At 44.9% G+C, this 23,646-nt stretch overlaps 1 protein-coding gene across 1 annotated transcript in view; it reads left to right on the top strand.

Annotated features, from left to right (window-relative positions):
* The window catches only part of LOC106576364 (membrane-associated guanylate kinase, WW and PDZ domain-containing protein 2-like), a 256,239-nt gene that overhangs the window by 225,058 nt on the left and 7,535 nt on the right, over positions 1–23,646 (top strand). The window contains 10 exon segments of the mRNA XM_045699968.1: positions 6,233–6,264; positions 9,662–9,884; positions 13,397–13,438; positions 14,105–14,220; positions 14,598–14,790; positions 15,584–15,853; positions 16,546–16,731; positions 17,173–17,386; positions 20,933–21,185; positions 22,248–22,391. Of these exon segments, the coding sequence (XP_045555924.1) occupies positions 6,233–6,264; positions 9,662–9,884; positions 13,397–13,438; positions 14,105–14,220; positions 14,598–14,790; positions 15,584–15,853; positions 16,546–16,731; positions 17,173–17,386; positions 20,933–21,185; positions 22,248–22,391 (1,673 nt within the window).

Here is a 23,646-nt window from a genome sequence, read left to right as displayed (position 1 = left end):
CACTGTGGATGTAATGTCTGTGTTTACACCGTGCCTCTAGCCCATAGCTTTCTGCTGTTCATGTCATATAGTTGTTCATTATTGCTTCATGGTTTGCTACTTCATAACTACCTTATGACAGCTGAATTGATGTTATCAGTGCAGTCACTTGAGCTTGCAATGTGAATGTGTGTGTGTGTGTGTGCGTGAGCGTGTGTTTGTTCGTGTGTGTGTGCATCCATGTGTATGTCTTCACTTGTATTGGTATCAATTCTCATAACACTCATCAGGAATGGAGGAGGTCCACACCGTTTACTCTCTCCTCCATGGATCAGAGACGGACTCACTTACCATCCCTAACATCCAGTGAATTACGCGGGATCACTTTTAAACGGTCCTGCTCTCCTAATAAAGTTAGGATATTCAGCCATCCCTTCAACTCCCCGCTGACTCCCGGCCTGTTTCTGCCAATACAAATAGCCGCCGTGCCTCTCATCAGCGCCACTAATTAGGGAGTGTGCTGCAGACACCCTCATTAAGGCCTATCTACGCCATTACCCAAGCTGCCTTCACCACAACACTAATTTGAGGATTTCAGACATGTCCGTTTAGTGTGCCTCGACGTGGCAGGATTGTGAAGTTCACATACGTTCGCCCACCCATGCTTACCCACCAGCAGAAATCCATATGTATACACAGTACACTCATACTCATACACCCATACATGGTCAATAGTTGTTTACTGGTTGAGTACACTCTCTCACTGAGGTTTTCTCTTGACGGATGGTGCCAGTGTGTGAGTCATTCTAGTCTTTCTTGCTCACTTGGCCTGTCCTGTTCCCTCCTAATGCTCTTTAAGATGGCTATATTTTACTCCGGGCTGGACCAGAGATGACTATCACAACGAAGAGAGAGAGAAGGGAGGGATGGAGAGTCTTTGAATCAATGAGCGCCGCCCAGCAACACAGGGATTATTCAGCACACAGCCAGACAGTGATTCATTGGCTAACAGTAAGAGGCACTAGAGCAGGCTGCCTGCCAGACCAGCACAGTGCTGAACAGCAACAGCCATGTCCACAGCTCTGTCTCCACCAACATGCACCATGTAGACCTGAGCCAATCCAGAACTGCCCTGTGCCGCTGCAGGAATCCTTGGCCAATCAGAATGGCCCTAGGAGAGAGGAATAGGAAGAGAGAGGTGGGAGAGACATCCAAATGGCTTATAGGTGAGCAGGCAGGTCAGATCCCAGCGGGGCTAGAAGAGGTTAAACACATTTACTAGGGTTGAGTGGTGCTAAGATCACTTTCTTTGAGTCAGGGGTTAAGGCTTCACAAAAGTGTGTTGGGAGTCTAAGTAGGGTGCTTAACCTGGATCGGCTCAATGGCTCCACTGACGAAACTAGGCCCTTTTATTAGGAGTGTGTTTAAAGTGTGATTCTATTATACGAGTAGTAGGGATAAAGAAATGATTGGGTTGTGACCTGTAATGTGGATTGAATCATTTCTACTGTTCCTCAGCTGGATGTGTGTTGGTACTGTATTGAACACGGGAGTGAACATGGAACCAGCATGCAACAAAATCAATTTTCATGCGGCAGATATTATTTAAAGTAGCTAACCGTCCCTGTGGGCTTTATGTATATTCATAAGCTATACAAGATTCCATCAAATCGTAGTGTTATCCAAATCTCATTTAAATAATGACATGGCCTGCTGTTAGCCTGCGGTGTGATATTATTGTGCTCTTCCCTGTTGTGAGTGTGTGTGTGCGTGCTGTGTATCTGTGTGTGCACATGCGTGTGTGTACGCGTGTGCAGGTGTGTCGTGTCATGTTGGAAATACCTACATCTACATAGGGTCTCGTATGGCTCTGATTCAATCAACTTATTAACTGTACGGGGGCAGCACTAAGTCCCATTAGTATGTTACTGATTCATTTAGCATACAGCTCTTTCGCCGTAGACAGAATATGTCAGCCCTCTCACTGACAGTCACACTTTACATCAGAGCTATTTATCATTGTTCTTCTAATCAGGAAGTGATTCAAACTTCAGCCAGCCAATCAATTAATCAAGGTAGAAAAGAAAGTCAGCAGTACTTCAGCTCTCAAGCCCCCAAATTCAGTATCCCTTCCTTGCATACAGTATACACTACCTAATATCCTGAGGGGCATTAGGACCATGGGCAGGCCCAGTTGTTCAGTGCTCCACCGAGGTCATCGATTAGTTGCCACAGGAAACTGCAGTGAGTCAGCATGGTCTCATTGGAGCAGTAGAGTCACCGTAAAACTGGCGGGGCAGCATGGTCCTAATCTCTCTGGTCATTATATTCTCCTGTCCCACTGCTCTAACGTGGTCCTGTCCCACTGCTCTAACGTGGTCCTGTCCCGCTGCTCTAACGTGGTCCTGTCCCGCTGCTCTAACGTGGTCCTGTCCCGCTGCTCTAACGTGGTCCTGTCCCGCTGCTCTAACGTGGTCCTGTCCCGCTGCTCTAACGTGGTCCTGTCCCACTGCTCTAACGTGGTCCTGTCCCACTGCTCTACCGTGGTCCTGTCCCACTGCTCTAACGTGGTCCTGCCCCACTGCTCTAACATGGTCCTGCCCCACTGCTCTTACATGGTCCTGTCCCGCTGCTCTTACATGGTCCTGTCCCGCTGCTCTTACATGGTCCTGTCCCGCTGCTTTTACATGGTCCTGTCCCATTGCTCAGTGACAAATGACTCACTTCAGACACCTCTATTCTGTCAGATCTCCAGGTGGAATGTCATCATTGCAAGTGTTATGCACTGTAGGTAGCTTACTGTACTATGAGTACTGTAGGTAGCTTACTGTACTTTGAGTACTGTAGGCTAATGATAACGTGACCTGTCATGGTTAACTTGCAGATGTGGTGCTAGCTCAGATCCCTGCCCTATCTGAACTATAAAATTGGTTCTACTGTACCAGGCAAACTCAATGAAATGCAGCTCAGGTATTAGAACATATTTGACTCTGCTATGGCGTCTCACAGGAACAGAGGCAAGAGTCTGTCACTCAATACATCTCAGTGCTGATCTACCGTAGGAAATCGCTGACATCTCTGTCTAACCAAACACCTCCTATGCATAAGTTAACAAAGAATGGGTTTACCCTGTGGAGTACCCTCCATGATGGCTGTAGCTCTGCCTTTCCCAGAGAAAACAGGTTGTTCTGTCTTGAAGTAATGCTGGTTGATAGCAGGTCATCCTAAGAGCACTCGTATTGATTGATCTTGTTTTGAGAAAGTGAAGAGAGTCAGTTTTCATTAAAAAACAGGCCTGCCGTCTGAACGCTCTCTCATTTATCACCCAGTAATGTGGATTCTTTATCATCTTTATAGATGTTGTGCCTGTGCTGATAGAGCTGTCCAAAAAATTAATTGGATTTTAGAATTGTTAAAGTCCTTCCTGATAAGCTGCTGTAATTTCCCCCCCATCTATAAAAATCTTTATTCTAGCCGTGGATCTGTGCAAGGCAAGCTCCAGTCAGATTCATGACTCACTGAGAGAGAATGATAGTTTGCAAATATGTCTTCTCTGTCGCTGCATCTCTCTGCCGTCCTCCCTCCTCTACCACCCCCTCTCTTTTGTTGATCACTTCCCATTTCTGCTGTGCCACTCGTTGGTGATGGAGGGCATGTTTACGGTGTGATTTGCGCCCTTAAAAAGAGACTAGCGCCAGGAAGCCTCCTGGCATGTAACGCAGGCAGCCACTCGCTAATTCCATCCTCGACGATTTGCATCCACAACGTTCTGTTCCTGGAGGGGCTGGAAATTGAATTGAGTAGACAGACAGTCTGTTCTTTGTTTTTTGTTTGTTTGTTGTTTTTTACGTTCCTCCCTGTTTCTCCGGGGGCCGATGTGGAGTGAATAGTTTGGGCCGTATATATTATGAAGCTGGGTCTTTTGATGTGAGACTGCTGCCTTGCGTTGCATAGCTCTGAGCGTGAACACTGGCGGTGGTGAGTACCGCTGGAATTCCTGCATCTGTTACACTCTGTTTGTTGTGATCATGTGTTCTAGGCTGAAGTAGAATGTGGAATGTTGTCATTTGCTGAGTAAATGTTAGCTGGGCCTTTTTAAATGACAGTGGTGGTGGGTAAGGACTCTCCCTTCCCCTCCGGTGTTTGCAGATCTGAAGGATCTGGATAGATATAAGTGTAGTGGTGGAGCTTCCACCATATTATTTACAGCTTACAGATGGCTGTATGTTAGTGATCAGGGGAGGGGGTTCTGTTTCCCCATTGAAAACACATGACCTACTCCTAACACAGCCAATTCATTCACACTACCCTCCAGCCAAAATCATCCCAAAACTTTGCACATACCTCTGGTATGCCTTCAATCAATTAACGAAAGTCACAATCCATGTTGATATATTAGAAGTGGAGATCTTTAACTGGAATATGAATATTTACCTGAGAAATAGTTGGAGCCCTCTGGCCTGGCAGTGTGTGGTCCAAACACAGTAGTGTTGTGTTATGTCATCATCTCACACACATGCTGTGACTGTTGAGACTACAGTTCCCTGAATGATTCAATCCAAGGCAGAGGTCCATGCTACTGCTAGCAAATGATGTAATTAAGTGCATGCAATGAATTGCTAAACTCACACAATTACAGGACCTACACGGCTCTGTATACTGTAGTGCAGTGAGATTCAAAGTCGGGTCAGGGGAAGTGCAGTAGGGGTTGCAAAAATAAAAATATATGTATAATTATTTTTGGAACATTTTTTTTTTTTTAGGACAGATGGTACAATATACAAACGTTTTTGAGAAACATCTTTTTATTGAGTAAATGTATTTATTGGTTTCTTTTCATTTTGATAAGAGAAGAAAATGTAATGCATTGAAGGTTATTTGTTGATGTAAAAATCAAAATGTTCAAAGTTGTGTCATTGGACTTGGGGTGGGGCAGGGTAGCGAGAAATTCTTCCGAAAAAAATTGAGGTCCCCAGAATTTGGCCTGAAAACATGGGGTCCCCGCTGAAACAGTTTGAATACCACGGCTGCAGTGTGTATCTTGAATTATATAAACTTACTGTGTAGGTTATATTTGTCCATGGAAAATTGTGTTGAATGGTGAAGCCTCATCACCTATCGAATCATTCTCATCAGTTCAATCCAACTTTAGAGTCAGGGGAGCGTTTAGGGTTTTCTAAGGTTATGACCTATTCTACTTCTGTGAGAATCCCATTTTATCAGACCGTCACCTCTGGTGTTTCTCCCAAGCGTTGTCCCTGTAAGGCAAATTAAATGACAGAGAATTCTGTTATAAGATCAAGCCTGGATACTTATCCAAATATTGGCAAAGGCTTCTCCAATATGATCCCCTATCAATTATTTGGGATGATTTAGCAACACATACGATAATGTGTACACTGAGTATACCATACATTAGGAATACCTTCCTATATTGAGTTGCACCCCCCTTTTGACCTCAGAACAGACTCAATTCGTCGGGACATGGACTCTAAAAGGTGTCGAAAGCGTTCAACAGGGATGCAGGCCCACGTTGACTCCAATTCTTGCCACAGTTGTGTCAAGTTGGCTGGATTTCCTTTGGGTGGTGGACCATTCTTGATACACACGAGATACTGTTGAGCGTGAAAAACCCAGCAGTGTTGCAGTTCTTGACACAAACCAGTGCACCTGGCACCTACTACCATATCCTGTTCAGACGTACTTACATTTTGTGTCTTGCCCATTCACCCTCTGAATGGCACACTTACACCATCCATGTCTCAGTTCTTATTTAACCTGTCTCCTCCCCTTCATCTAGACTGATTGAAGTGGATTTAACAAGTGACATCAAATAGGGATCATAGCTTTCACCTGGATTCACCAGGTCAGTCTATGTCATGGAAAGAGCAGGTGTTCTTAATGTTATGTGTACTGTGGTGGTGGTGGCAGTTTTCAACTTCCCCTTGGCTTGGAGACCAACGTTACTGTAAGATCCTCTTTGACCCATTGTCTTTCTGGTGCTTCAAGAATCTGCTTCTCAAGGACATTGCATCGCACCACTTGGGGTGGGATTATTTTGCAGCCCTCTCATTGCTTTTAGTGTAAATCTGTCATCTTTCCATTGGTTTCTTAATGTTTTATTCCATTTAAGTTTTGTTATCTTTCTTTAGTTCATGGAGAAGCCCTCAGACACAGACAGACCAGCTCAGACCTAATGTAATGGCTGCCACTACTCTCTAGGCTAAACATTGTTGTTTTCTCACTATTGCAGGTCACTATTCACCCTGGAAGACCCCTAAACAGGTAAAATGCATTGTCTTCCGAGCCTCAGCTCTCCCATTAATTCTAATTGACTCATTTAGTTAACAAAATGGCTGCACTGTGCATATATGTTGGAGCTGCTCTGATTGACTTTAATACATAACCTTAAATCTATATCTTCTGAACTAGCTGAGAATGACTACTATATTCTATTCCCTTCCCTTATACTAACTGTAGTGCTGTTGTCGTGTCTCGGCTGCTGCTGTATCCTGGCCTTGAGTTGGACCCTTCCTCTTGCCGTCACATGCAGAGGAAAGGGTTAAGTGGCCCACTCATAGATATAGAATTACTAGACTCGTCATACCGCGAGCCAGATGGGCCATGATCTAAATACATCTTGATGGTCATTCGATGTGGTGTATGTCTATGCACATGACAGTCTACGTCTATGCAAACTGCTATACCAGATGCTCTTCTAGTAATGCTATATCTATGGTCCAGACTCTGGGTTGGCATGGTCCCCTCAACATTCCATCCTTCTCTCAGCTCCTCTGTATCCCTGATAGAGAGAGTGAGAGAACCCTTTTCTAACAGTCATACCAAGAAATGATCATCCATTCTTCCCTTCTTCCTTCATCTCCAGGCTGCTATTGATCTGCTACTAACTTAGCTATCTTTCCTGATCATCTTTTGTCATACAAATGTTGTATTTTTAGTTTTTGTCGAGACAGATTGTACTAACATGTTGAAAGCTGAAACTTTAAAGATGTCTGAGACCTCTTAGACAACACTCTGTTCAAACCTAGCGTCTGTCTGTCTGTCTGTCTGTCTGTCTGTCTGTCTGTCTGTCTGTCTGTCTGTCTGTCTGTCTGTCTGTCTGTCTGTCTGTCTGTCTGTCTGTCTGTCTGTCTGTCTGTCTGTCTGTCTGTCTGTCTGTCTGTCTGTCTGTCTGTCTGTCTGTCTGTCTGTCTGTCTGTCTGTCTGTCTGTCTGTCCCCAAACACTCAATAAACACTTGTCATCCAGACAAGGAAGAGCTGCTACAATGCCTCTCAGAGCACTCTCTGAGTTAAGTTAGACATGGTGTATTGCCAAGAAACAATGTGTGTGTGCACATCCCATTTCATGCTACTTCATGTTCTAGTTTGGCTCTGATATAGCTAACCAGCTACTAACCCCAGCTCATTTGTGGAGTCTCCGGCGACAAATCATAACATTCCACACATCCATGGACTCAGAAGAAGCATTCTTTGTGTTATCCGTGCTTGTCAGCAGCTCTCTCAAGCCCTCACATGGATTTTTCCTCATTGTAGCTCATTTCTGTTCTCCTCTTTGTTGAATCTCTCAGTTTCAAACAGATTGATGGTAATTCTGAATCTGAGCTCCCGGAGAAGAAGTGCCTGGGAAAATAGCTATGGAGTCAGGCAGGCAGGCAGTCCAGCCTGCTTGTCCCCCCCCACACACATTGAGCTATGATGCAGAACAGGCTTCAGAGCACCAGCAGCTGCCAACCGCCCCAACTCAGAGTTCAGCCCAGGTTTAATTGGATATCATTAGTTCAGGACGATTCCCATAGCCCAAAGAAGCCCAGCCCAAATATTCCAACATGGATACAAAGTTTAAAAACAGAGACTATGGGAGTTCTGTAATTGTGACTCAAAGTTGGCACAAATACTAATGATGCCCTGCCTTCCGAATTCAGTTTGGAACAAAGCCTGTTCATATATGAGTATATTCTCATATAGTCATGAGAGTGAAGAACAGAATATACCGTAATTTGTAGTACTATTGGTGTGGATGCAGAATCAATGTATGACCAGACCTGAGAGTGTTGTGTGTAGGAAACAGCAGTCTCTAGCCACACACACACAGGTCATACAGTCTTAAAGAGCCTGACTGCCTGTGACTAAATGAGGGGGAAAGATTCAATTCAAAACAATTTTATTTAACCCTCTCAGAGCCAGTTAGGAAAGACATTGCCATACTTCATACTTCACTTAGTACATACAGTATAATAGATGGAGGGAGAGAGAGACGTTGGAGGAGGAGGTAGGGGAAGTGACAGTGATATAGTCTGGTCCAGATTTAATAAGATCTGCCTCACTGTCACCCTGCCATTACACGGCCAGACACTCAGACATTCTGAAGATCGGTAGCAGAGTGGGAACACTTTGATTTTGCCTTGGTCCGATGGAACTAGATGCCTTGGCGGCATCTTTTTATACCGCTCCTGATATCAGACGAGTCATTTTATCGGGTGGTACTAGAGAGAACTCTCATTCTCACTGTCATCCTAACATACCAATGTGTCATCTTCACTATCTCATCAACACCACTCTGTTTTCTAAAGACAACTGACATTTGTACAACACAAGAAAGCAGCTCAGCTTGTCAAAATAGGCCATAGTGTGTATCACTTCAAATAATCAGTGTGGTGCTTATTTCAAATTGGAAGAGAAATCCTATTTTATGCACTTAACCATTTAGCTGCATTGTTTGGTATTACACCCGCATAAATGACCACTTCTCTCTTTTTCTCCTGGACGCACACTGAGTGGTTTGGGATTCAACACTGCTGAGAGTAATTGGGACAAAACAAACCTGTTTTGACACTAACACTGCTGGCTTTTCTGCATTGTATTAGCGACACCACAATAGTGTTTTCCACAATAGAGACACCACACATTATCCACTACATCTACATACCATTATAGTTGCAGAACACACACACACACATACACACACACAATATATATTCTCTGAGGGGGGTGAATGCTGTGTGTTTGCACTCCTCCTATCACCATGCCCCTCCAGCATCCACTACAGTCTCTATCATAGAATGTCTTGGGCCGTAGCCACCCTACACTGGACCAGTACCCGCAGTGTGCCCACTTTGGCCATTTGCCGTCTCCCGACGACGACAGTGGCACACTGCCATGTTTAATATGCTCTCCGCCTGCCTCCCTCTTCCTCCCAGAAGCCCTGAACTAGTGTGCCTGTGCTCTCTCTCCTTCTGCATCATTTACACACTGCTTTAATAAGCCTTGGCATCTTTTATTTCCTTTAAAATGTTTCTTCACCTCTCCTCTCTTCATCTTTGTTGTTGCTTTTAATTAGTCGCCGCCGGCTGGTGCTCATGTTGCTTTGCTGCATTACTACTCCCACTAATATTAGACTGCTGTAGTGAATGACAGAGGTCAATGAAGTCGATGACGTCCATGAAGGCTTCTGTCCCCACCTGTATACTATGAATAGCTTGCTACCTGCTCTCACCTCATTTGGTTCGTCGAAGCGGAAGTTGTTAGAGTACCAGGACAGTGCCCCCTTGCATCCATCTCAAGGATGTTCAGTTAGGGATGTCAGTGAGTAAGGACCGGGTGAGAACCAGGGTAGGGGTGGTGGAGACTGAACCAATGCCCTGATGTTTGATGTGTTTACAGGTGTTGGAGCAGTGGGACGCGGCCCAAGGCCAGGGAGGGGGTCAGGGCAGCCCCCAGACCAGTCTGTCTGCCCCCGTTGTCCCCCACAACGCCCCCTTCCTGACCCGCCACCTCCACAGGGCCTCAGTCCCAGACTCTGCCCTCCCCGAGGGCTTTGATCTGAGCAGGCCCGACCCCTATGACCTCTATGAGAAGTCCAGGGCTATCTATGAGAATAGTAGGCGTAAGTACTGGAAACACACTAGTACAACAACAACAACAACAACAGCCCCATCATATCTGTCTGGGGTTCCAGGGGTTAATGTTCTTCTGAACAGGTGGACCTATGAAGATACACACTCATACACACACACCTCATCTCCTGAATGAATCATTGTAGCCCTCGTGAACAGTAGTCAGGGCTCCATAGTGCAATATAACAATGGCCTCAGCTCCACCTGTTCTGTTCCTATAGGGACATAGTCTGGGTTGTCTGGGTTCTGTTCCTATAGGGACATAGTCTGGGTTGTCTGGGTTCTGTTCCTATAGGGACATAGTCTGGGTTCTGTTCTTATAGGGACATAGTCTGGGTTGTCTGGGTTCTGTTCCTATAGGGACATAGTCTGGGTTCTGTTCTTATAGGGACATAGTCTGGGTTGTCTGGGTTCTGTTCCTATAGGGACATAGTCTGGGTTGTCTGGGTTCTGTTCCTATAGGGACATAGTCTGGGTTGTCTGGGTTCTGTTCCTATAGGGACATAGTCTGGGTTGTCTGGGTTCTGTTCCTATAGGGACATAGTCTGGGTTCTGTTCCTATAGGGACATAGTCTGGGTTCTGTTCCTATAGGGACATAGTCTGGGTTGTCTGGGTTCTGTTCCTATAGGGACATAGTCTGGGTTCTGTTCTTATAGGGACATAGTCTGGGTTCTGTTCCTATAGGGACATAGTCTGGGTTCTGTTCCTATAGGGACATAGTCTGGGTTGTCTGGGTTCTGTTCCTATAGGGACATAGTCTGGGTTGTCTGGGTTCTGTTCCTATAGGGACATAGTCTGGGTTCTGTTCTTATAGGGACATAGTCTGGGTTGTCTGGGTTCTGTTCTTATAGGGACATAGTCTGGGTTCTGTTCTTATAGGGACATAGTCTGGGTTGTCTGGGTTCTGTTCCTATAGGGACATAGTCTGGGTTGTCTGGGTTCTGTTCCTATAGGGACATAGTCTGGGTTGTCTGGGTTCTGTTCTTATAGGGACATCGTCTGGGTTGTCTGGGTTCTGTTCTTATAGGGACATAGTCTGGGTTCTGTTCTTATAGGGACATAGTCTGGGTTGTCTGGGTTCTGTTCCTATAGGGACATAGTCTGGGTTGTCTGGGTTCTGTTCTTATAGGGACATAGTCTGGGTTGTCTGGGTTCTGTTCCTATAGGGACGTTGTCTGGGTTCTGTTCTTATAGGGACATAGTCTGGGTTGTCTGGGTTCTGTTCCTATAGGGACATAGTCTGGGTTCTGTTCCTATAGGGACATAGTCTGGGTTCTGTTCCTATAGGGACATAGTCTGGGTTATCTGAGTTCTGCAGAATGAGATGTATTATGTTGTTTTGTCTGTAGATGTATTTCTGTAAATATGATGGAGTATGACAACGGTTTAAGAGTTCATACTTTTATCTTAGTGCTGACAGATGACTTGATGTTGATACATTTGTACTTGGCCTAGACTCCTTCGTTAGGGGAATCTCTGAATATCTCGCGGATCTCTGCCTCCAGTTGATGTTCTGCCAGAGTGTATAGTCAAATTAGCTTTTTTTCAGGAACATCTCAGCCAGCAACCTGTCTTCTTAGACCTTCTTAGATACTTTAGGAGCCAACAATTATATTTTAGCCATTAAAGATCCTGTCAGAGGTACAAGCATAGGGATTTCCTTTCAGTTCATTGAGTGTACGACCAAGCTTTTAACTGAGTTGCCAAGATATGCTCTGTAGAAAGATTTGTACGACAGTATACCATTGGTTTTTGACATCAGTAGTCATATCTACTGTATGATTCTGAACATAAAGTGCACTCATCCTTTTGACCAGTGCTAGTGACAGTGCTAGTTTCTGTTAAGTCCATGCAGCTTGATGTACCATAGAGGCTTCATGATTGACATGCGAGGCTCTAGCCGGTAGACATGATAATGCTCTGCTCCTCTCTATGGTAGAATCTCTGTGGGCCTGAGTCAGTCGTAGGCTACAGGAGATGCACACTGTGAGGAGAGAGAGGAGCTGTGTGCACGCTTACGCAACACAACCTTTATTAAAGAGGACAGGGCTGTCGGAAGAACTCCACGTCAAATCCTTCCAGCGTCTCGGTCAATCTTTCTCTGGAGCTTTAATTTCTCTCTCTCTCTCTTTTTCTATAGCTTTCCTCTCCCTCTCTCCAGCTCTCTCTTTCTATCTGCATTTCTCTCTCAATCTCTTCTCTCTCTCTCTGTTTCTCGCTCTTCCATCGTTTCTTTCTCTCCTTGACTCTCTTTAGTCCGTGTTCAGTTTAGTGTTAAGTATCTATCTGTCCCCTCCGTGTAACATGCCCCCAAAGTGCTGTTCGCTGCTAGGCTACACGTGCAAACTGTTGGTCAGTCAGGTTAACAGGGTTGAGGCACAGGACAACTTTTAGGAACACTTTACTTGTTTCCCTCAGTGGTGTGGGAGTTGTAGGTCATGAACATTGGTATTTTTCAGTAACCTTATCTAACTAGACTGGTCCCAATATAGCCTGGAGACCAATACAGGCTGTTAGAGAAGAAAATGCACCCATACCCCACAACCAGAGACAAGTCAGTGTAGCTTCCACTGAATGTTGATAAGGTTTTCTACAGCTGGAAAATAATCGTGCAGCAACAGGAAATGTGTTATAATTCATGGAAAATAATGTAGGGGTTGAAAAAACAATATATATTACAAACTTTAGAAGCCTTTTTAAGCTTGATTACACTACAAGTTTATATTTCCTGCTGTGTATGGATATCCTCAGGAACAAAAGAGTGATCAAATAATTAGATGTAATTAGATGCCTTTATTCTAGTAGGGAACCAGGAGATCCCATTGCATGTGAAAGAGCTGGAGATAGATGGAGATTTATGAATTGTGTACTTTATGTAAACTGCAACACAGTCTGGAATATACCAAAATCAACCTCTGACCAGCAAGGTCATTCTGTTCTTATCTTCTGCCCACATGTATGAGTATTTTTTCCAGCAATCTTATTTAATATAAACTTAAAACACTGTATATGGGTTCTGTGGTAAAACTTGTCAGTCAGTCTCCTTATGTGTCATCCGCCATCTTTGCTCCCTCAATTAATTCCTCCGGCATCCCAGCGGACACTGGTCTCCGTGATTAAACCTGCTGTAAATAGAGCCCATTTCTCATCACAGTCACTTTGACCCGCTCTACTTCATTTCATAGGAAAGGGTTTTCAGGGTAATGAATATCACTATGCCGCAAATCATTCTGCTTTCCAGTAAAGGCCTGATTGCAGATGCGTTTCTGCTCCCCTAACACATACTGTAAATAAAAAGATAGCTGTATTACATGCCCTAAGCACATCTTTTCCACAGTGTAATGGATGATGTAGACAATGTGCTGAGGCAAGTTTTTTTCCGTCTTGCTCTAGTCTCAGTCTTTTTAGTAGTCTGCTCTGAGTGAGACAGTTGTAAGACAGTGTGTGTGTGTGTTGTATTATTGTTTATGGGTGCTCCCTCAATCTCCCTCCCCCACACAGAGCCAGGCCTGCCGCGGACCATCTTCTCTGTGGACCACTCAGGTATGGCCCTGAAGAAGACTCCCCACCGGGAGGAATAGGGATTATTCTAAATTGTGTATTTTTTTTAATGTATTTTTTAATGAAACCTTTAATTTAATTTGCAATGCATTAAAGGCCAAATGCAGCCGTTTTATATCAATATCAAATCATTTCTGGGTAACAAATAAGTGCCTTGCTGTAATAGATTTCCATTAAAATTGGCAAAATTTGCTTTTTAGCCCAAAAAACATTCTCAAGCTAGAATTTAGCAAGAACTGTCTGGTTTGAGTGGGGAGGGGAAAACTGAAAACTGTCTGTTATTGGCAGAGAAGTTTGGAACTCTCTTTGTTATTGGTCTATTAACCAATTTACCACATTGATGTCCCCATGGAAAGCCGAAACTCCCGCCCATGCAAACCTGCTGTTACGGTCCTGTGTAGATTCTTTTCAACAAGTAACTACTAGGAGATAACACTGATAAAACATTTTCACACTTTTACAGTGTTAGTTCCATCAGCTGTTGTACAATATTACATAAAACACAGAAATAACAGTGCCTTTAATTTCATGTGTTAACTTCCACAATGTGTGATCCACAATCCTCTGGCTCCACGTAAACTAGACATTAGACTGAGGGCACTCCAAGGTCAACACGTGTCACAGGTATTGTCTGTTCCTTGACCCCAGGGGCAGAGTACCAGGAGGTGGAGGTCCACCTGAGGAGGCAGAAGTCCGGCTTCGGCTTCCGCATCCTTGGGGGAGACGAGGCGGGACAGCCTGTGAGTCCGGACACCCGTGAGAAGGCTCGTATGAGATGGGCGTGGAACCCTGTCATTTTCTCCTCTCTAACCCACTACATACATATCTAACCCTGAACCCTGACTGACTGAGAGACTGGTGATGCTGCTGTGGATGGTTACTGGTTAATTGTCTGTAGAGTAACACTCAGCGCAAACATGGAGCCACGTGTCTATTCATAAGCACCACTGACATAGCAACCACTTATACATGTCATTTCACATACAGTTACTCACTGCATGTTTCTTGTCCACTTGACCATGGTTACATATCGCTTCAATGTAGTCCTGTTCTGAATCCAGCCCTCTGATTGGTCAACCGACTTTTTAACCCCTACCCCTAGCTCTCCATGCGTTCTGATTGGTTTGTTTCCCATAAACAGATCCTGATTGGGGCCATCATAGAGAAGAGCCCTGCGGACAGAGACGGGCGCCTGCGGCCAGGCGATGAGCTCATCTTCGTGGACGGGATCCCGGTGGCGGGGAAACCCCACCGCTACGTCATCGACCTGATGCACGGCGCCGCCCGCAATGGACAGGTCAACCTCACCATCAGGAGGAGGCTACAGGGCCCAGGTGAGAGGATGGGAGGGGACAGATCTAGGATCTGTTTCCTGAAAACTCCTAATCCTAATCATTAGGGAGGAAAACGGAACTCTGACCTTAGATCATCCTCTAGGGTCAAATTCATCCTACTCCAAGAAGGCCTGATAGTCTTCCTTTCTCTGGCCTTATGTGGAGTCCGGCTGTTGTATTGTACCATGAATTGTAGAGCTGCAAGAACATGCTGTGTAATGAGTGTAGCAGCCCTCTACACACACCTTCCCCCCTCAGATCTCCCCATTCCCTTATGTCAGCTTACGCTCCGGCACAGCCACCCTGGTGAGATCCCGTCTCCCCTCCTCTGTCTCCCTCTTCTCCTTCCGTCTCCAGTCATGAAAGGCTGTCTGACTCATCCGTGTCGTCCGTGGTCTTGCCTTTCATCCCTCAAACATTTGATTCAAAGTAACACTTTTGGAGGTGTCAAGACTCTGTGTCTCCCAGAGGTCTCACTGTCTTCAGTTCAACCTTGATCACTGAAGGAGATGTAATGAGTGCTAACATGACACCTTGGTTTTGAGGGAATCTTAGTTCTTAGCGATTGTATCTACATATATCTTCAATGTAGGTTTTCTTTTGGAATAAAAAGATATTTGGATGCAACAATACAGCTGATGAGGTGTGAGAAACCATGACCTTTCTCTGATCTGATAGCCAGTCCAGACAGGGCCAGTCATTGTCCATTGAGTGCTGTGCTGCTGTGCTGGGCTGCAGTGTGGTGTGGTGGAGAGCAGAGCAGGTAAACTCAGCTCTCTGTTCCCCCTCACAGGAGAGCCGTGTCCAGAGAACGGCCGCAGCCCCGGCTCTGTGTCCACCCAGCACAGCTCCCCACGCAGCGACTTCACCAATGTCACGTATCCTGGCAACAACGCAGCCCCACCCACTGACGCCATGGGTACAGGCAGCACCACAGATGGCGAGCCGACCTCCAGCGTGCAGCAGCCACCGAGTGATGTCATTATCCACCGCAAGGAGAGTGAAGGGTTTGGATTCGTCATCATCAGCTCGCTCAACCGGCCCGAGACCACCGCCGCCATCAGTGAGTGCTGCTCTGTGTGTGTGTGTGTGTGTGTGTGTGTGTGTGTGTGTGTGTGTGTGTGTGTGTGTGTGTGTGTGTGTGTGTGTGTGTGTGTGTGTGTGTGTGTGTGTGTGTGTGTGTGTGTGTGTGTTATTGCGTGTCCATGGGTTGTTTACATTACAATATACTGCCTTATGGCAGTTTCACCTTAAAAGGGAAGGCTTTGCATATTATTATGCTCTTGAGTTTTCGTGCATTTTAGTCCAGCAGATACAGTCGTTCCAAGCAGAGATAACCAAATCCATTTTGACAGAAATTGCTGAGAGGAAGAGGTTACAACTATATAAAAAATGTAACACCTCTATTTTTGAATCATGTACTCCTCCTCTAAGCATCTAACCCATCTCAATTCCAAATGGTTTCCTGACTGTACCAGTCCCTCAGATCTGAGGTAGCTAGGCTCCAGTACGCCGCGTCGCCTTCTAGTGCCCTGCCCACACTCGCCGTGCATACAGCCAGCTGTCTTACATAAGCTGAGAGGGGGCGAGAGAAATGTGAAAAGAGTGAGCAACATAGATAGAAAGAAGAGAGGGAGAGCTGGAAAGAAAGCAGCCAACCAGTAAGATTAGCCTGAACTCAGACCCATCCTCAACTAACCATATCTGTGTCTCTCACTCTGTGTGTGTTGTCCTCCTCCTCTCCTCCCATCCCAGGCGTTCCCCATAAGATTGGGCGTATCATCGACGGCAGCCCGGCGGACCGCTGTGGCAAACTGAAGGTGGGTGACCGCATCCTGGCGGTGAACAGCCAGTCCATCATCAACATGCCCCACGCCGACATCGTTAAGCTCATCAAGGACGCCGGCCTCAGCGTCACCCTCCGGATCATACCACAGGAAGGTGAGTGAGACGAGGGGACAATGGTCAGTAGACTGGAGATAATGTGGGGACCAAGGGGTCAGCAGAGAACTCTATACTGTAGATGTGGGGGGACTTTCAGGGACTGTTGTTAAAACTGTCATCTTAAATGCAGCACGTTGTCTTACTGTACGGACCGTTTTACATCCTTTTTTAAAGGAGGTTGTTCTCTCTCTGGCTAAGGCACTATTTGCGTGGATCAGCGAGTGATATGTCTGTTTCTGTCACCATCTTTTAATGCTTCATGGGTGTTTCTGGTATGACGAGCATCTACTGTAGATTACACACAGAGCATTGTGCTGACAGTTCTTTGAAGTAGATGGACCGTGTATAATGTTAATGTGGCTCTGTCTAGCATAGTCTATACTGTGGTGTGTGTCAATCATTCACTGTGTCTGACACTTCTGTCTGTCTGTGTTTCAGAGCTGAGCCCGTCAGCCCCTAGCTCAGAGAAGCAGAGCCCAGCAGTGACCCAGCAGCACAGTCCTCAGGCCCAGCCCAGTCCCGCCGTGGGCCAGCCCAGCCCTGCAGTCACCCAGCCCAGCCCTGCAGTCACCCAGCCCAGCTCCCTGACCCACCAGAGCCCCATCACACAGACCCCAGCCCCCCCACCCCAGATCTACACCCACGACAGCAGGTAAGGCAACCGGATGGTCATACACACACACAGACGCACACTGCTTAAAAACACACACACCAATTCATAGCACCCAGCCCAGTTCTAAATATTGGTCCGTCAGGATACGGCCATAATTTACACAAGCATTTCGCTAAACCCACAATAACATCTGCTAAATATGTGTATGTGAGCAATAACATTTGATTTGATTTAAGACATGCAGCATTTGAGTGCTCTATCATTTCCTATGTATTTAAATCATTTAAGATGGTTGATCGTGTTAATGTAATCTTTAGGGCTTCCTCAGTATTGTACAGTCTGCTGGTCCCAATGCTGTGGAAGTCCCCGATATCTTATACTGCACAGTAGTATCTCTTTTTTTAATCTCTGGGGTGAAAGCACTGTTCTTAAGGGAATTACAGGTGAGAGCGAGGTATTCTCTCCCTGTCTCCAGTTTGTTGTATAACATCACTTAACTCTTATGGACGCCTGAATTATTAACCTAAATAGCTTCTTATAGACCTACGCTGAATATTTCATCAAGCTCTTACAGGAGGCCCAAAATGTACCCTGTCATTGTTCTTTCCCTCCTGCTCTGGAGAATCCTCAAAATGTACCCTGTCATTGTCCTTTCCCTCCTACTCTGGAGAATCCCCAAAATGTACCCTGTCATTGTCCTTTCCCTCCTGCTCTGGAGAATTCCCAAAATGTACCCTGTCATTGTCCTTTCCCTCCTGCTCTGGAGAATCCCCAAAATGTACCCTGTCATTGTCCTTTCCCTCCTGCTCTGGAGAATCCCCAAAATGTACCCTGTCATTGTCCTTTCCCTCCTGCTCTGGAGAATTCCCAAAATGTACCCTGTCATTGTCCTTTCCCTCCTGCTCTGGAGAATCCCCAAAATGTACCTTGTCATTGTCCTTTCCCTCCTGCTCTGGAGAATCCCCAAAATGTACCCTGTCATTGTCCTTTCTCTCCTGCTCTGGAGAATTCCCAAAATGTACCCTGTCATTGTCCTTTCCCTCCTGCTCTGGAGAATTCCCAAAATGTACCCTGTCATTGTCCTTTCTCTCCTGCTCTGGAGAATTCCCAAAATGTACCCTGTCATTGTCCTTTCTCTCCTGCTCTGGAGAATCCCCAAAATGTACCCTGTCATTGTCCTTTCTCTCCTGCTCTGGAGAATTCCCAAAATGTACCCTGTCATTGTCCTTTCTCTCCTGCTCTGGAGAATCCCCAAAATGTACCCTGTCATTGTCCTTTCTCTCCTGCTCTGGAGAATCCCCAAAATGTACCCTGTCATTGTCCTTTCCCTCCTGCTCTGGAGAATCCCCAAAATGTACCCTGTCATTGTCCTTTCTCTCCTGCTCTGGAGAATCCCCAAAATGTACCCTGTCATTGTCCTTTCTCTCCTGCTCTGGAGAATCCCCAAAATGTACCCTGTCATTGTCCTTTCCCTCCTGCTCTGGAGAATTCCCAAAATGTACCCTGTCATTGTCCTTTCTCTCCTGCTCTGGAGAATTCCCAAAATCTCTGAGTACTCTGATTTATTGCCAACTCTGTAAAAGACTGGAGTGTCTTTATGTGGTTCAAAAAAATGATTTCACTTACCACCACTAGAGTCTTGCCTCAAAGGTAGTTTGATTGTAACAAACAAGGTATTTCTAAATAACTTAGAATTTGACATGAATTGATTCAGAGAGAATTACCATTACCCATTACATTCATATGAAATGCTTGTAGTGATAACCCACTGGGCACAGTACATCATTTCAACATTGGTGGTTAGGTAATATTTGCTATACTATATACTATGTATTCACCCACTCAAAAAGACATCCAAAAGTTAGTTCAATGTCCAATGTGTTATCACTGTGCATTCAACCATCGAAAAAAGCACAACCAAATTCCAATGGAAAAACAATGTCATATTTATGGTTTAGTTTTCACTGAAATGTCTCACTGCGCTTTCAACCATTTAAAAGCACAGCAAAGTTGAAATGGGAATAAAATGCCAGATATGTTGTTTATTTATACAACAGATTAATGTGTTATCACTGTGTTTCATCTAATAGCACAACCACATGACCTGGATTGCAGTTGAGATTCCATTAAAAATACATGGTGCAGGTGATCAATGCTGTTCAAGATGCTGCACAAGATTCTGCACAGATTATTACAGCAATAGTGAAGATCTCCAGAGACCTGCGACAAACCTATTCATGCTATCTAGAACATGCATGCTTTATAATAAGGATTTTATAGTTCCTCACTCTCAATGTGGCCATGGATGTGTTACTCATTTCAAAGTTGAATGTTACATTAGTTTGTACGACAGCCTTAAGGCTATATAGGCTATTCTCTGTGAAACCTTTAGGCTATATTAGATTGTGTTTGGTTGGCAATCAGACGAATATCAACATTTAAATGAGATGTATCTACTGATTGCATAGTTCCATCTAAGCCACTGGCTTAATCCCATTCTTTAACTTGTATTTTTGGTTGAGTTAGAGACATAAATCCAACATATCATTTGTTAAACTTGTCAACAAGTTAATATGCTATTCATTGTTTATTGTTTTTCAAACATTGAATTGTGGTTGATTTTCAACATAACAATAAAAGTTAAAGAATAGGACTAATTCAAATCAAACTTGAAATGCACTTTAAATAAAGTTGGATTTGATTTAGTCCTATTCTTTAACTTTGATTGTTGTGTTAATTTACATATTTCGTTGAGATGGAGACATGAATCCAACATATCAAATATTAATTTGGAGACAAACTGTAATTAAAGCCAGAGTAAGTTAGTGTTACAGATGGAACTATCCAAGCAGAACAGTTACATCTCCTTCAAATGTTGATATTTGGTTGTGTTGACAACTAAACACAATTCAATATAACTAAATATCATTACATTTGAAATCAACCAACGCTTGAAACCCTAGGCCTATTGTATTGTCTATTTTTAGTTGAATTCTGGGTTGAATTGAAACAATATCTGTTGATGACTTTGCAAATGCTATATAGGCCGAAATAGTCTCATTGACATTATATGAGTGATAAAGTATGGTCACATTTCATTTTCTCTGTGAAACTTTCCCTTTGGAATGACTTTGAAAGCGACAGTGAATCTATTTAGTTTTTAAGTGAGATCTCAAAACAATCATTCTCAAGATAGCATCATGGTAATGGTCACTGAAAAATCTCATAGCTAAGCAGGGTGGGGTTTGTTCAAAACACTGGATGGGAGACTAAAGGGTACCTGTAGATTTACCAATTCTCCAGTAGGAGGTGCTGCCCAGCCTATTGTTTTGAAGAGCTGACGCTGTTTTAAAGGTACAAATTCAACATAGGTTTGTCTACGTTGAAATGTGGTTACCATGACAACATCATCTATGTGGTTGAAATTTCACCCTCAAAACAGCAGTTGATAACTTTTTTCAAATCCAATGTATTTTCCATGTAGATTCCTTGTCACAACAAATTGACAAATTACGTTGAAACAACGTTGATTCAACCAGTTTATGCCCAGTGGGAAATTTTCCTTTAACTTGATTGGTTGGTTAGTTACAGGTCAGAGGTGAAAGCGAGGCAGGACGTGAAACCGGACATCCGACAGCCTCCTTTCACAGACTACAGGCAGCCCCCATTGGACTACAGACACCCTCCTGTTGCAGACTACCGCCAGCCACCCACCCTGGACTACAGACACCCTCCTCTGATGGACTACAGACAGCTGTCCACTGACCCCAGGCACTTCCCTATGCCTGTGCCCCACGACTACAGACAGATCCAGCCACAGATCCCACAGGTCTACCAGGTTAGATACTTCACTCATCAATACAAATACAACCTGGGATGTCTGAAAACATACATTTTACTTCACATACTACTTTTATTTTAAGCATGTAAAGCCGTCAAAAATGGGGCTCCCAGGTAGCGCAGTGGTCTAAAACACCATCTCAGTGCTAGAGGCGTCACGACAGACAACCTGTTTCGATTCCAGACTGTATCACAACCGGCTGTGATTGGGAGTCCCATAGGGCGGCGCACAATTGGCCCAGTGTCGTCTGAGTTTGGCCTGTTTAGGCCATCATTGTAAATAAGAATTTGTTCTTAACTGACGTGCCTAGTTAAATAAATGTTAAAATAAAATAAATACATTCAACTGAAATACATGGGCATTGACAAGCAAGAACCAGTAGTTCAGGTAGAGAGGTTAACGAGGAAGATGTGGTAATTCTAGCCTGGTTAAACCAGACTGAACGCTGCACTGAGTTAAACAATGGTGAGCGCAGCATTCAGTCTGGTTTAACCAGGCTATAGTAATACACATGCCCATTAGCTTTTGTGATGGTGACTGATGGCCTTCCACTCCTCCCTGGTTCTTACTGCTTGTTGTCTGAATGTGTCCTGCTCCTCCTCCTCCCTGGTTCTTACTGCCTGTTGTCTGAATGTGTCCTGCTCCTTCCCCTCCTCCCTGGTTCTTACTGCCTGTTGTCTGAATGTGTCCTGCTCCTTCCCCTCCTCCCTGGTTCTTACTGCCTGTTGTCTGAATGTGTCCTGCTCCTTCCCCTCCTCCCTGGTTCTTACTGCTTGTTGTCTGAATGTGTCCTGCTACTTCCCCTCCTCCCTGGTTCTTACTGCCTGTTGTCTGAATGTGTCCTGCTCCTTCCCCTCCTCCCTGGTTCTTACTGCCTGTTGTCTGAATGTGTCCTGCTCCTTCCCCTCCTCCCTGGTTCTTACTGCCTGTTGTCTGAATGTGTCCTGCTACTTCCCCTCCTTTCCTGGTTCTTACTGCCTGTTGTCTGAATGTGTCCTGCTCCTCCTCCTCCCTGGTTCTTACTGCTTGTTGTCTGAATGTGTCCTGCTCCTTCTCCAGGACTTTGACTTCTTCACCGTGGAGCTGGAGAAGAGTATGAAGGGGTTTGGCTTCAGTATCCGTGGAGGGAGAGAGTACAAGATGGACCTGTTTGTCCTGCGACTGGCCGAGGACGGACCCGCCATCCGCAACGGGAGGATGAGGGTAGGCTGATGACGATGTCACATCCTGCGCTGAACTAACACTCCCCCTCAACATACCTACAGTAGCTTCTCTCCCAACCCTGGTTTAGTGGGATATTAATAATAATTGTTTGCTAGTTTTAATTGTCTGATGATTATCTTGGCAGCAAATTTCCATTTTAAGCCCCGTAAGAAAATAATCTGCTAAAGCAGTGTGGCTGAGTGTGTGAAGGATTTGGGATGTTTTGACACCTGCTGGGTTAGTGGGTTTACTGGCAGCAGAAACGTTTCTCTAGTCTAGTCAATAATACATTAGGTACTATGAACATTCAGATGAATAATTAAAGGATGGCTTCTTTTACCATTTATAGTTTTCACGTTTGTCCGTTTCGTAATGTTCTCTTCAGGGATAGAGGGTACTATCTGCCGGTCACCATCTGTTAAACTAACAAAAAGAAGACAATTATTTTCTAAATTGATGTTCAAATGTAGTACTCTTTGTAAAAAGTTGCAGAGCGTGCCAAGCTTTTAGTTTTTCCCCAAGTTCACGCCTTCCTCCCATCACCTCTATCAAAGTATGAGTCACTCTCTCTCAACAGCTGTATATGTTCTTGTAGCCTGCTATGTTCATCCAGAGTGACTCTGACCACTTTATGGTGCAAAAAAATACAGAAATCTCACTTTACTTTTCCGATATCAAAGAGTATATTACAAGTCTGTCATAGCAATTTTTCTATATCTCCTAAAGTATCTTGATCGTCTCCTACCCGTCACACTTTTCTCTCTGCCCAATCTCCCTAGTGTGGGCCAATAGCGTTCATTATCTGTAATGAACCTGTCAGAGATAATGTGTAAAACGCCCCGTAGGGATACTACTCTCTCTCCGCCACGGCAAGGTAAATGCAGCTCGGCGGGCCCAGGCCCAAAAACATCGACTGGGGATGGAGGGATAGCTAGCGGTCCTCGTCTCTCTCCAACGCCCGGGCCGGGATCGTGATTTATCCTTCAGTAATCACAGTTTTAAAGGCCCACTCAAACTCTGCAGTCCGCCACACACAGGCCCAGTTTGAACTCTGATCATGGGGGAGATGAATGGTCGAGGGGGAAAGGTAGGATCATCTAACACCGCTGTTGAAATGAACTGGGATGGGCCGGCTGGCTATATAGTATACTACTTTTTACACGACCAAGGCTCAGGCTCTGGTCAAAAGTGCACTATATAGGCAATAGGGTGCTGTTTCAGACACAGCCTTAGTAAGCTTGGCTGGACTCGAGAT

This window comes from Salmo salar, chromosome ssa17 (assembly GCF_905237065.1).
Source record: "Salmo salar chromosome ssa17, Ssal_v3.1, whole genome shotgun sequence".
Classification (NCBI taxonomy): domain Eukaryota; kingdom Metazoa; phylum Chordata; class Actinopteri; order Salmoniformes; family Salmonidae; genus Salmo; species Salmo salar.
The sequence above is the reverse complement of the archived record's forward strand: the minus strand, read 5'-3'. Positions and strand labels throughout refer to the sequence as shown.